This window comes from Leptonychotes weddellii, chromosome X (genome assembly GCF_054177405.1).
Source record: "Leptonychotes weddellii isolate Sample4059 chromosome X, ASM5417740v2, whole genome shotgun sequence".
NCBI lineage: Eukaryota > Metazoa > Chordata > Mammalia > Carnivora > Phocidae > Leptonychotes > Leptonychotes weddellii.
Window position 1 is genome coordinate 37,465,833 of NC_138385.1, and position 14,261 is coordinate 37,480,093.

At 38.2% G+C, this 14,261-nt stretch overlaps 1 protein-coding gene across 2 annotated transcripts in view; it reads left to right on the forward strand.

Annotated features, from left to right (window-relative positions):
• RAB9B (RAB9B, member RAS oncogene family) overlaps positions 1-14,261 on the forward strand; it is a 37,411-nt gene that overhangs the window by 5,638 nt on the left and 17,512 nt on the right. For both annotated transcript variants that reach the window (XM_081808483.1, XM_081808484.1), the window contains exons 3-4: positions 724-4,438; positions 7,814-7,897. In XM_081808483.1, the coding sequence (XP_081664609.1) occupies positions 766-1,371 (606 nt within the window). In that variant the 5' untranslated portion in view covers positions 724-765 and the 3' untranslated portion in view covers positions 1,372-4,438; positions 7,814-7,897. The remainder of the gene's footprint in view (positions 1-723; positions 4,439-7,813; positions 7,898-14,261) is intronic.

The following is a 14,261-nucleotide window of genomic DNA, read 5'->3' on the forward strand; positions in this document are numbered from 1 at the left end:
TGGAATTAGAACCTAAATCTAAAAATTAATAAGCTATTCAAGATTTTCTTCCTAAATGATAGCTGTTACAATGATCCCAGTCAACAATCATCAATTTACGTGTCATTGTTCCATGAAGAAAAGATTATGGAAGATCCTTTATTTGTGAGGGTATCTGTATCAATGCAAGTGTAATGAGGCAAATGCCTGAAGAAACTTGACCTTTATCTCTCTTCCAAGTTCTGGGGTCCAGTCTAATTGTAGCCCCAAACTCTACTGACATAATTAAAATTTCAGCTTCTACAGCTTTCTCTCCTCAATAATTCTTGGGTCTGTCATGAACAGGCTTCAAACTCCAAATCAATTTTGTACTGTTTGCCTCTTGTTTGGAACTGTCAAACTGGAAACTCATAATATGGTTACACATCTGAGTGGTATTCCTGTTCTAGGCTCTCTCGCCTAGAACAGGGTCTGAACTGAACCAAATTATAGCACCATCTGCTAGTCCATTTACCCATGGCATTCAGCCATTTTCCTGGCACAGGCAGAAGACCTCAGAAAAACAAGACCTATTTTCCCTTGTATGCAAAAGGATTCTATTCCTTCTGCTGTACTACATAGTTAATGACCGTGAATCAAGAGAGGTTAAATGAGTAGGCCTTATAATTCAGAGACATTTACTATGAAGTTGATTTCAGTTTCAGGTTTAACTGTTTTCCCTCCTACTTTTTCTTTTATTTTCAGGTTCTCTTGGTTATAAACTCCTCCCCAACTGGTGCTGCAACAATGAGTGGGAAATCCTTGCTCTTAAAGGTTATTCTATTGGGTGATGGTGGAGTTGGGAAAAGCTCGCTTATGAACCGTTATGTAACCAATAAGTTTGACTCCCAGGCTTTTCACACTATAGGGGTAGAGTTCTTAAATCGAGATCTGGAGGTAGATGGACGTTTTGTAACTCTCCAGATCTGGGACACTGCAGGGCAGGAGCGTTTCAAGAGCCTTAGGACACCCTTCTACAGGGGAGCAGACTGCTGCCTCTTGACCTTCAGCGTGGATGACCGGCAGAGCTTTGAGAACCTTGGTAACTGGCAGAAAGAATTCATCTACTATGCAGATGTGAAAGACCCTGAGCACTTCCCCTTTGTAGTTCTGGGTAACAAGGTAGACAAAGAGGATAGGCAAGTGACTACTGAGGAGGCACAAGCCTGGTGCATGGAGAATGGAGATTACCCTTATCTAGAAACAAGTGCCAAAGATGATACTAACGTGACAGTGGCCTTTGAAGAAGCTGTCAGGCAGGTGTTGGCCGTAGAGGAACAGCTGGAGCATTGCATGTTAGGTCACACTATTGACTTGAACAGTGGCTCCAAAGCAGGATCCTCATGCTGTTAAAAGCAGGAAGCCTTTTAAAAGTGTGCCCCAAATTGTTCAGTCAATAGTGTCAGAATAACTGTGCCCCTCTGAGAGGGCACACACAAAAGGGTAAGAGAGAAGGTTGTGATTGTGTATCAGAGCCTTTCAAATGGAGGTTGTAGAGCGATTAAAAAAAAAAAAAAAGCTTTATCAAGCCAAGTGTATTTTGCGTGATTTCTGCTCTTTCCTTCTTGTGTGTATCAGGACTTTTCAGAAAGCTTCAGTCCTGAGAGATTTAAATATTTTCAAATCACAGTTTAAACTTAGAACCCAGCAGCATGAAGGAGTTAAAGAGCTACAGCTATCCCTAAAAGTGTTCCATTAGTCAACTAACAAATGTCACCGTGGACTCTTGGCCATCAGTTTCTGACATTTCTGCCAAAGGAAGAAAAAATAAGACTCTGAGCTGTATTACAATAAAAAATAATAATGCAAACAAGGATGTCCTAAGCTTCAATTATAAAGAGGTTGTGATAATTAGGTATATAACAGTACAGTGATGTACACTGCCTTGTTTGAATCCTCCTATAAGGTTTGCTCCCATTTGAGCTTTTCAAAAAATATCTCAGTAAGAGATACACTGATGACACTGGAAATTGATTATACTCTTCGTGTTTGAAGTAACAGGGTACTAGTGAATGGATTATGCTTAAATAGGCCAACCGCCCTTGCAAATAAATGGTTGGTCTGCTTTTACTTCGTAAGTCTACTTTTGCTGCATAGGGATGTTGCTTCTCTGACAACCTCTTACCAATTTAGCAATGCTGCTTAGTATATGGCTTTGGATGCAGTGCTCTCTGCTCATAATTTTGAGGGTCCTTTGGCCCACTGCTCTGCTCTCAGAGAAACCTTCAGAAAAGATTGGGGGATAACGGGCTTTTCTCACAAGGTTCCTTAACTCAAATATTTATTATAGAAGGAACTAATATCTTGTATGTTGCACTGGATGTTCAGCTGGCCAAACTAGGACACTGAAAGTAACAAGAGAGCAGACTTTAACCCAGTGGTAGACTGAATTTCTCATAGAGTTGTCCAACAGTGGAATGGACTGCCTTAATAATGAACTCCCTTCCAATGAAAATATTCAAGAAGATACTAGATGACCATCTGTTAAAATACCATAAAAAAGAATTTCTGTCCTGGCTAGATATTTGGTTTAAGGTCCCTTCCAGCTCTAAGTTCTATGAATCTGCAAGGTACAAACTGTGTTTCAGTGCTGTGTTGTCATTAGATGTTTCTTAAGACAACAGCTAAGAGGGATTTTGGAGTCCCTTTGGAGAGGGACTTTTAAAATTCTCAAACTATTCTGGGATCAGCATTTAACAGCAACTACACAGCTCTTTCTTTGGCACCACAGCAGGAGAAATTCTTGAGCTCTGAGTAGTTATTATGTGCCCTGATATAAATATCCTAAAAATACCATATTAAAATACAAAAACGGTTTGTCAAATTTTGATTACCATGACTGCTAGCTATATACTGTATTACAAATATGCAGTCTAGTTCTTGTTGGTTGATCTATTTGTCCTGCAAAGCTTTTAATCTCTACCTTTAAAACATCTATATTAAAAAAAAAATAGTGACCCAAGGTAGTGAGGGACAGTTAGAAGTGACCCCCCAAAAGAGATGGAGGCCGGGGAGGAAGCAGGAGCTTATAGCCTAGGGAATATAGCCTAGAACTCTCCATTGTAGCCACATATGGAATCAGCCTTACATGTGGGACCTTATGTGCTTTAAGAGCTCTGGGACTTTTTGACTAAATAGACAAGTGGAAGACGGTATCTCAACCCAGTCATACTCAATATTTCCCTTTTAAATAGAGTCCTTACCCCATTGTCAAAGTAATTTTGATGCCAGAAGTCGAAGCCAGAACTGGGACCCCACAGCTCTTAAGTATTGGTCCCTCTCCTGCCTATGCCTATAGCCAGCCACACTGGCTCCCAAGTTCTACGATTGTTTTGCTACAATCATGTTAGGGTGAAAATCTGTACATCAGAACTGTTAAATGCTAATTGTTTTTAAGTGCATGAGACCTGGGGCCTTCTCTTTCTACTTGCACTCTGCTTATAATAGTTTCTATTTGTAGATCTCAGGCTTACATAAAGACCTCCATCCACTCACAAAAGTACTTGTCACTATTAGAATGGCATGTGGTCATTTAAGTAAAAAAAATTATGTGGGTATCCTATTCATAGACCTCCTGTCTAACCGAGGCAAGTGTTAATTTTATTGACAAGTCATCTGAAGCCCCTTTCCTCTTAGCCATACCAATTTTCTCCTGCCAAATCACTACACAATATCTTAATAAAAGCAGTTAACATTAAATGACAAAAACAGTGGCATTTTGGTGAGTAACACTCACTGGGGTGCTGACATAAGTTTGGGTAAGATTATAAAACACCAAAGGCTGAAATCTGTGGGTACCAGGAACTGTGCATATAGGCTTAGAAATTGTATACACTAGGATGTGCAGTGCAATATTTTCAGAAAGTTTTTTTTAACGAACACTGGATTTTTTTGAATAAGATATTTCTAATTGGAGCTTACTGTTTTTCAATAGTCCATTAAAACATCATAAAGAATATTTATTTAGTTTATTGTCATGTATTGGGCTAAATTCAGGGGGCCTCAGATTCCATATGTCTTCAGTGGATTGATGAATTTCAGGTTAATTTGTGCCTGCCTCAGCCATCTCTACTTTACCTTGAGGTATTCCACGATCCTCTCGTTGCAGGTGCTGCTAAAAACTCAAAATTGTGTATCAGATATTTTGTTTCAACTGTAAAAAAAAAAAATCCTCTGTGTTAAAGTGAATAAAAAGTGCATTTTGAATAACCAGTATACAGTGTTTGTGCTTCTTCTCTCCCTTTCTCTCTTTGAGCAACTGGTGGGAGTGACAGACGGTACTTACCAATCAAATCACTCTTCGAGACTGCACTGCATGTGGCCTCTGGATCATGTTTTCACCGTGGTACCCCAAGCAGCCACAACCTAATGATCAGAGAGATGGGTTCTACTGATTGGGAAACAAACTCAAAAGATTAAGGTGGGGCGGTTCCTTTTATTTTATGTCACTTTTTAATGCATGAAGAACACTGAGACTGGAAATTGGATCTTGACTCTCCACTTCTTCATTATAATTTATTTTTTTCTTTGTTAATATGTTTTATTAAAAATGTCTTTTTTATTATGTCAATCACCATACATTACATCATTAGTTTTTGATGTAGTGTTCCATGGTTCATTGTTTGCCTATAACACCCAGTGCTCCATTCAGTACATGCCCTCTTTAATACCCATCACCAGGCTAACCCATCCCCCCACAGCCCTCCCCTCTAGAACCCTCAGTTTGTTTCTCAGAGTCCATAGTCTCTCATGGTTCATCTCCCCCTCTGATTTCCCCCCCTTCATTTGTCCCTTCCTACTATCTTCTTTTTTTTTTAACATATAATGTATTATTTGTTTACTTCTTCATTATAATTTAAAACAAATGTTAAACCATCACAAAATATAAACAGAGTATACATATTCCTTTTATCTTCCTGGCTGATATGCTGTCCAAATCTTAGGAAAACATGAAAATATGGGTGAAACAGATCAGAAAACAAAGGATGATTTTGTTAAATAACTCTGTTCTCTTGCTTATCACATACTGGACTTTAAAGATACTTGCATTAGCATCAAATGGCTTGAATATCCATAGTGGTGACTTTTAAATTATGGGCACAGGTCTTTCTGCAGCATGTAACTTCATTACATTGATTTCATCTGTCACAGATTAAAACTTCTCCCATTCCTATACTTTTGTCTATCGGGACTCTAGGCAATTGAAATCACGGTGGTGGGGGGGGACAGATTTTTTTTTTTTTTTTTTTTGCCACATGTACTGTTTCCATCTCTGAGGATAATTATTTAACAAATTATCAGACCATGCTTCAAATACAGCCCCTGAAATCCTTTTGATTAGGCTATAATGATGCAGCTTTTAGACTACAGAAGATCAGAGATTTATAAGCCTCTTAAAAATGATTTGCTCATCCCAAACTGGTATTTTGAAAGCAGAAAACTAACTTTCTGTCGTTGCTGTTTTTCTGCTTGATTCATAATCCACTGGGAAATCTCCTTCTCTGGATGTCTTAAATAGTATAGCTCCTCATTTTTTGGAAATAGTTTGGCTATGATCCTTCCAGGAAGTGGAAGGTGTGGAATAGACGGGTTTCTCTTCAATTCTATAATTGAATTTTAAAACACACTGGAAAATCAAGGCAGCTATTTGAGTAAGGTCAGGATGGGAGTTGCGGTGGGCATCTCTACTTTCATTTAATTACCTGCAGTAGTTCTAATTGCAACAATTTTTTTTTTTTTTTTTTGCCTCAGTGATCCTGGTAAGCATTTCACTTTTTTTCTCTCCTTGCTATGGAGATGTAGGATTCATTACAGTGGAGTACTTTTCTTACACTTAATTTAAGGGCAGGTACACTGTGATACACCTTTTGATAAAATGTTAGTATATATTTTCCAAACTGATCTTTTTGGGGCATCTGGGTGGCTCGGTCTGTTAAGCGTCTACCTTTGGCTCGGGTCATGATCTCGGGGTCTTGGGATTGAGACCCCCCCCCACCGCAGTTGGCCTCCCTGCTCAGCAAGGAGTCTGCTCTCCCTCCCCCTCCGCTCCTCCCCACCCACCCCGCTCATGTGCTCTCTCTCACAAATAAATAAAATCTTACAAAAAAAAAAACAACTGGTCTTTTTTTCCTCCTGCTTTTTCTGAAGTATAACTGACCAATAAAAATTACATATATCTATTTATCCAAAGGATACAAACATAGTGATTCGAAGAGGCACCTGAACCCCAATGTTTATAGCAACAATGTCCACAATAGCCAAAATATGGAAAGAGCCCAGATGTCCATCGACAGATGAGTGGATAAGGAAGAGGTGGTATATATATACAATGGAATATTACTCAGCCATCAAAAAGAATGAAATCTTGCCATTTGCAACAATGTGGATGGAACTAGAGAGTATTATACTAAGCAAAACAAATCAGCCAGAGAAAGACAGATATCATATGATTTCACTCATATGTGAAATTTAAGAAACAAAACAGATGATCATAGGGGAAGGGAAGGAAAAATAAAATAAGATGAAATCAGAGAAGGAGACAAACCCTAAGAGACTCTTAACTCTAGGAAACAAACTGAGGGTTGCTGGAGGGGAGGTGGGGGGATGGGGTAACTGGGTGATGGAGATTAAGGAGGGCACTTGATGTAATGAGCACTAGGTGTCATATGGAACTGATGAATCACTAAACTCTACCTCTGAAACTAATAATACACTATATGTTAATTAAATTTATTTTAAATTTTAAAAAATTGTATATATTTAAGGTGTTCAACTTGACAATTTGATGTATATATGCACTGTGAAATCATCACCACAATCAAGCTAATTAACATATCCTTCACCTCAGGGGTTTTTTTGTTTTGTTTTGTTTTTGCTGTCTTTTTAATTATTTCAGGTTACCATCACCAATGAAGCCCTTATTCTTTACTCCTTTCTCTTTAAGAGAAGGAAGGGATAATGATAGAAGCTAGGTATATTTCAAGAATGAAAGAAATTTTTAAATGTCCCTTCATTGATATGTTTCCAAAAATGTTGAGCAAGGATCTGACTTTTATTTTGCTGGTGGAGGTGGTGATGTTTGTGTGAGGTTTTTTTGAGGGGGTGAAGGGTTACTAAAGTGCTTTCCCAGTGAGAATAAGCGTCTTCACAACTCAAAATGTGAAGGAATTGTCATCTTTAGTCATATAGGAACTGCTGCAGTGATCTATGTGTCTTTATAAATCACTTTGATCTTCTCCAAAGCAATATAGAAAATTTTGATTCAGCCATATTTAAGTGCTTTTTTAAATGGTGGGTTTTGTGAGTGCAAGTATATGTATTTTTGAGTAACCTGTCAATTCCTTTCATGCTTTATGAATTATGGGTAAATGCACAATGAGTCTCACTCTAGCCTCCCTGAATTTTAGCCAAACAAGCGAAGCTGTGCTTCTACTTAATTGATTGATCAAATGGATTGAGAAATGCTGTCTGAATGAAAGAAATAGCTCTTAATTCAACATTAGCTGTATTGATTAGAGTAAAAATACAAATCATGCCTTCCTGTGGTACATTCGTGAGGAAGCAAGAGATGGGCTTATCTCTTCTCTTTTATTGTTCTTGGCTGCCTTAAAATCAACATATCCAAGGGTGGGTTCTGTAATATATTGTTCAATATAGAGTCTTTTTATAGATGAACAAGGGTTGGTATAAACTTTGAATCATCTCTTTTTCCATTTATTCCCAATGAGAAAACAGTGTCACCAGTAAGAACTTTTAAAAACTTGTCTTTAGTTTTTTTTTTTTTTTCTGATTACAGAAGTTAAATACATCCATGGTAAAAAAAAAATAATAAAACAAGAAAACTAAGGAACAAAAGAAACAGAAAAGCAAGATAAAGAAAGTAAGTTATCTGTAATCCTATTACCCTGAGGTAACCAGATTTTAATTTTAATATATTTATATAATAAAAGTATATTTATATAATAAAATAAAATTTATTTTATATTATATAAAATATAAATATGTGTTATGTATTTATATTATATATTAATATATTTATATTATATAAATATATTTATGTAATAAATATATTTATATAATAAAAACACACTAATTGTAATCTTTCATTTAACATATACTGGACTTTCATCTAAGTCATTACATATTCTTCTAGGAACTGTATTTAATGCTTGCCTAATATTCTATTGAAGGATTTACCATAGTAAATGTAATCAAACACTTAATGCTGGACATTTAGATTGTTTTCCAACTGTCTCCTTTTATAAAACGGCAGTTAATGTCCCTTATATTAATCTTAATTCACATCTCTCTTTATTTTCTATAAGTAAAATTTCTGGGTCAAAGATTATGACTATTTGTATGGCTTTTAATGTATATTGACAAATTGCCATCTAGAAAGTTGTCCCAAATTACATAAACACCAGTAGCATAAGAGGCCTATTTTTCTAAACACTCCATCACTCATTGAATATTATCTTCCTTTCAAACCACATTTGCCTAATTTGATGGGTGAAAAATGATCTCATGTTTTGATTTGCATATTTTTCATCCTTTGAGAGTAAATAGTTGTTCATGCATTTATTGACCATTTTTATTTTTTTCTTGAGTGAGTAACCTATTCTGGTCCTTAGCCCATTTGGGGTAGGAAACATTCATTTTTCTTTCTTAATTGATTTCTAGAAACTCTTTTTTTTATATATTATGGGTATTAACGTTTGATCTTATCCATACTGCAGATTTTCTGCAATCCTCTCCCATATGTCTTCCCTTTTAATTTCGCTTATGGTATTTAAAAACACTGACAGATTATTGAAAAGGTCATGTTCTAATAAAGTAGAAAACTAGGATGGGTAGGGGAGAGAAAAATGTCTACCTGATCTGTCCTTTGTTCCTGACCACATGGAACTATGTACTTATTTTTATTTAGAAAGGTTATGAGTCTAAGCTTGTGTCACCATGATAGGAAAAATGGTGGAAAGCAGAATATTCATTCATCCAGCTTTTTTATCTGCATGATGCCAAATGGCTGGTTTGATTTGGATTTAGTGTTGTTATTTTAATGAGGTGATTATTTCAAAATCTTGTACAAATACAGCGATAGTTACAGTTCATCTTTCACCCACAAGAGGGCAATGAAGACCAGTTAGTATTCTGCCGTAGGCAGTAAGTAGAGGACAGACTGAAAGAGCTGAAGGGGCGCCTAGAAATCATCCATGTAGTCTCCCTCTCCCTTATTTTATAGACTAGAAAACTGAATTCTGGAGAGGTAAAATGATTTGTTCCAGGGCACAGAGCTGGCTAGTCAAAGAGCTGAGTCCTAAGCATTTTCCAGTTTACCATACTGTGATTTACTATATTGTTAGTTAGTTAAATTGACACAATCTATAAACACATACAGAGGATCCTGACTTAAAATGGTTTGACTTAGGATTTTTTGACTTTACACCAGTGCAAAAGAGACACATTCAGCAAAAAACATGGTTTGAATTTTGAATTTTGATCTTTTCCCAAGCTAGCAATAGGTGATAGATACTCTCATGAGCTGGGCAGTGACAACAACCCAGGACTTCCAGTCAGCCACGAGATCATGATGGTGAATGACCCATATGCTGACAACCATTCGGTACCCTAAAAACATTCTGGTTTTCATGTTCAGTACTGTTTTCAATAAATTACATGAGATAATCAACACTTTATTTTACAATATGCTTTGTGTTAGATGATATTGCCCAATCATAGGCTGCTGTTCAGTGTTCTGAGAGCGTTTAAGGTAGACTAGGCTACGCTATGATGTTCCACAGGTTAGGTGTTGTAAATGCATTTCCTTCTTATGATATTTTCAACTTATGATGGGTTTATCAGGACATAACCCCATTGTCAGTGGAGGAAGATCTGTACATTTTTTTCTGATTTTTAATTTTTTTTTTTTTTTTTTTTGCCTTTTGAGGTAAGAGTCCCATGGCAACATTAAGCATTTTAAAGTGTATAATTTAGTGGCAGTTAGTATATTCACAATATTGTAAACACGTACATTTTAATCTCCAGGATTCAAATCCCAGTCCTACCACTAAATAGGTGTGTTACCTTAGGCTAGTTACATAACCTTGCTGGGCTTCAGTTTCTTCAGCTGTGTAGGAAGAAAGAGTCTTCCATAACAGGTTTTTGTGAGGATCACCAGAAATAATCTGTGCTTGGCACAGAGTAGATAAAAAAATTCTTTCTTTTCTTCAAGATATTAATCCATTGCTCCCCATCTGGTATTAGCATATTTATTTCACATTATGAATAAAAATAGATTTCCAGAGTACATTTTTTTCTCTTTTCATGACTTACTGCATTATTTACATTGAATTTTAAATGTGCCCAGAGTTTAATAATTAAAAATTTTTTTTTAAAGATTTTATTTATTTATTTGAGAGAGAATGAGAGACAGAGAGCATGAGAGGGAGGAGGGTCAGAGGGAGAAGCAGACTCCCTGCCGAGCAGGGAGCCCGATGCGGGACTCGATCCTGGGACTCCAGGATCATGACCTGAGCCGAAGGCAGTCGCTTAACCAACTGAGCCACCCAGGTGCCCAATAATTAAAAATTATTAAAAAGAACTTCTTGTTCTTTTTACAGGTTCTTGTGACATAGTTGGTAAAGGATTACAGTATTTAATAGATGCAAAGGCCCCCTTTAAAACAAACAAGAGTCTTACAGGGGTTTTGAAAGATGGAAGATGATTCCAGTGAGGCGCAGAGAGCATGATGATCGGTGTGCTACTTTAGGTCAAATTTTGGAACTGACTCTAACATAAGGTAATCCAATCCCCTCTTTTTTTAAAGATTTTATTTATTTATTTGACAGAGAGAGAGAGAGAGAGCACAAGCAGGGGGAGTGACAGGCAGAGGGAGAGGGAGAAGCAGACTCCCCGACTGAGCAGGGAACCTGATGCCGGGCTTGGTCCCAGGACCCTGGGATCATGACCTGAGCAGAAGGCAGACGCTTAATGACTGAGCCACCCAGGTGCCCCCAAATCCCCTCTTTTTATAGATAATAAAACTGAGGCCCGGAGAAGTTAGACAAATTCCTGAAGTGACAGGTCAGGCCTTAGAAAACTCATCTCCTATTTCTCAGTCCAGTGCTATTTTCAGGACACCTCACTGTCTAGGACCAGGATTTTTTTTTTTCATTTCTTCCCCAGCTTTATTGAGGTATAACTGACCTATAACACTGTGTAAGTTTAAGGTATACAATGTGATGACTTGATACATGCGTATATTGCAAAAAGCTTAGTACAATAAAATTAGTTAACAATCCTTCGCCTCACATAATTACCATTTTGTTGTTGCTGCTGTTGCTATGGTGAGAACATGAAAGCCCTACCCTCTCAGCAACTTTTAAGTATAAAATACAGTATTGTTTGGGCGCCTGGGTGGCTCAGTCTGTTAAACGTCCAACTCTTGGTTTCGGCTCAGGTCATGATCTCAGGGTTGTGAGACCGAGCCCCACATCAGGCTCTGCACTCAGCGGGGAGTCTGCTTGAGATTCTCCCTCTCCCTCTCCTTCTGCCACTCCCCCGACTCTTGTGAGCTCACTCTCCCTCTCTCTCTAAAATAAATAAATAAAATCTTTAAAATACACTATTGTTAACTATAGTCCCCATCCTGTACAATAGATCCCCAGCACTTATTTGTCTTATGTTGTTTGAGAGATGCAGAAGAGATAGGGATGGGGGAGCGCAGGGAATGAAACCAGAGGGGTAAGGAAAGGAAAGGTTCTAAGCAAAGCAGGGTTTAGGCTTCAGACAGTGGAAGGGGAAGAAGTAAGGAGCAGCAAGCAGCTCTTGCCTGGGAGAAATTTCTTTAGAATCAGTCATTCCCTTATTATTCCTCCCAAGGAAACAACTACTGAGAAGGTATGCCTCCCCAATAGGCTTTGTCTTACTGAATAAAGAAAATCTACTGAAAATCATTGAAATCAGAGCAGTTAGTCATTGTTAGCATCCTGAGTCTTTAAAAAAGTATGATTAAAAATTACTCAAATGACTAAAATCTAAATGTCCCTAGTAAAAAGAACAAGGAAGGAAAGAGATACCTGAAGAAAGGTTTTTAAAATTCTGTTCTTCAATCCTATATTCTCCTTGTTCCTTTTATGTGGAGATCCAAAAAGAAAAATGGTCATTGGCAATCAGTTGTGAAAATTGCTGTTAAATTATATAGGAGTTGTTAGCTTTTGTTATTAGCTAAAATCTCAGCCAAGTGAGTTTCCTGATCTGTAGTGTTATTCTTTATATTGTCATGGCTCTGTCCCAGTGAAATTTTTTTTATAACATACTAAATTGAGCTGGAGAATCATTGTTTCTCTGCATGATGCACTTTTTACTGTTTTTCTTCTAGAACACTTCTTTAGTTACAGTAGTAAAAGCTGATTTATCTATAATTCTGGCAGATATTTCTTAACTGGCATTTGTACATTTCAATATTATAATGAGAAGTAATGTTTATAATGATAACCCATAGACATTGCAAGAGGCTAAATTACTTAGAAAAAAATAAGGGATATTACTTTTTAATCTATTCCATAGTATAGAAAACAGGTATTCCAGGTATGATGTATATAGGTATAGTGTGCATGATAACATAAACCCCAATACTCTACTTCCCTGGAATGGAGAGTTCATTTTCTTTCCTTTTCCCTTTTACCTTTATTTTCCCCCACAGAATCTTACTTCAAGAATGGTAGGTAATTTCTTCCAAATTCCACCCCATGTTTCAGTACTTTCACCAAATACCTGCCAAGTGATCACTGAATCAATGCTGGAATACTGCAGGTGACAGGGAATTTATTATTTAACAATGCAGATGACATCTTTGCAAAGATGGCACACCCTTCCTTATATGGAATCAAATTCTGACTTCTTATGACTTCCCACTGATTGGTCCTAGGACCATTCAAAACAAGTGTTTCACATGATGTAGATCTTCCAATATTTGAAGACAGCTTTGTCTCTCACAGGTATTATTTTCATGACTTGAAATCTCCCACGTCCCTCAGTAAAATACGGCATGTTTAAGCCCATCATTTTCATAGTAGTAAATCAGTATTCGTCCAGTGTCTACCCTGCACCAAACACTATTTGAGGTATGGAGATGAAAAGAGTAAATGGGAAGCAGCAGGAGCAAACCTTGAGGCAGAAGCAAAAGCACAAATAACCATTTAATCCCAACTAAGGAATGTGGATGTATTTTGAAAATAATATGCAAATAAGAGAAGGGGTTTAAGCAAAGAGGTGGGAAACTCAGGTTTGTGTTATAGTAGGATTACTCCAGCGATGTGCAGGATGGGTTGTGGCAAGAGTGGGGATGAGCAGCCTAGAGGCAAGTGACCAGTGACTATAACAATAGACATGCCAATTATGCAAGGCATCTAGACTCTACCCTGCCAGCATTTTCTAAGAATGGTCCACAGAGCAGCAGGCCACCTATGGCAGAACCACCTGGGGGCTTTGTTAAAAACGCAAATTCTCAGGCTCCACCCAGACCCCCCTAAATCCAGGTCTCTGGGGGGCGGTGCAGCCCAGGCATCTACATTTTACTGAGTTTTCTTTCTTTTTTTTTTTTTTTTTTAAAGATTTTATTTACTTATTTGACAGAGAGAGACACAGCGAGAGAGGGAACACAAGCAGGGGGAGTAGGAGAGGGAGAAGCAGGCCTCCCCCCTCCCCCCCCAGCAGGGAGCCCGATGCGGCCGGCCGATCCCAGGACCCTGGGATCATGACCTGAGCCGAAGGCAGATGCCCAACGACTGGGCCACCCAGGCGCCCCTTTACTGAGTTTTCTAGCCAGCTCTGATGCACATGGTCTGAGAGTTGGTGATGAAAAGATTCAATGGCAGCAGTCAGAGAGCCTGTTGGACAAGTGAAAGCCAACAAGCGTCCAGACCTCAGACAACCTGACTCCTCCAAGGCAAAAGGGTTTGGAAATGCCCGGGGCCTGGGACAGGGACACACCTCGGCCCTCCTGCACCCATCTCCCCTGCACTCTTTGCCTGGCTGGTGCCTTTTCTCTCTCGGGGTCAGGCCAACACACCACCTTCCTTGGAGTCCTTTCCTGGCCTTCTACTTGATCATGTAGGCATGCACAACATCCTGCTCTTTATTTTCTTCTGTTTATTACAGGTTGTAATCTCACATCCATGCATGCGGTTCTTCATAAACCCTCCCCACCCCCCTCACCAGACAGTAAGCTCCATGAGGTCCAG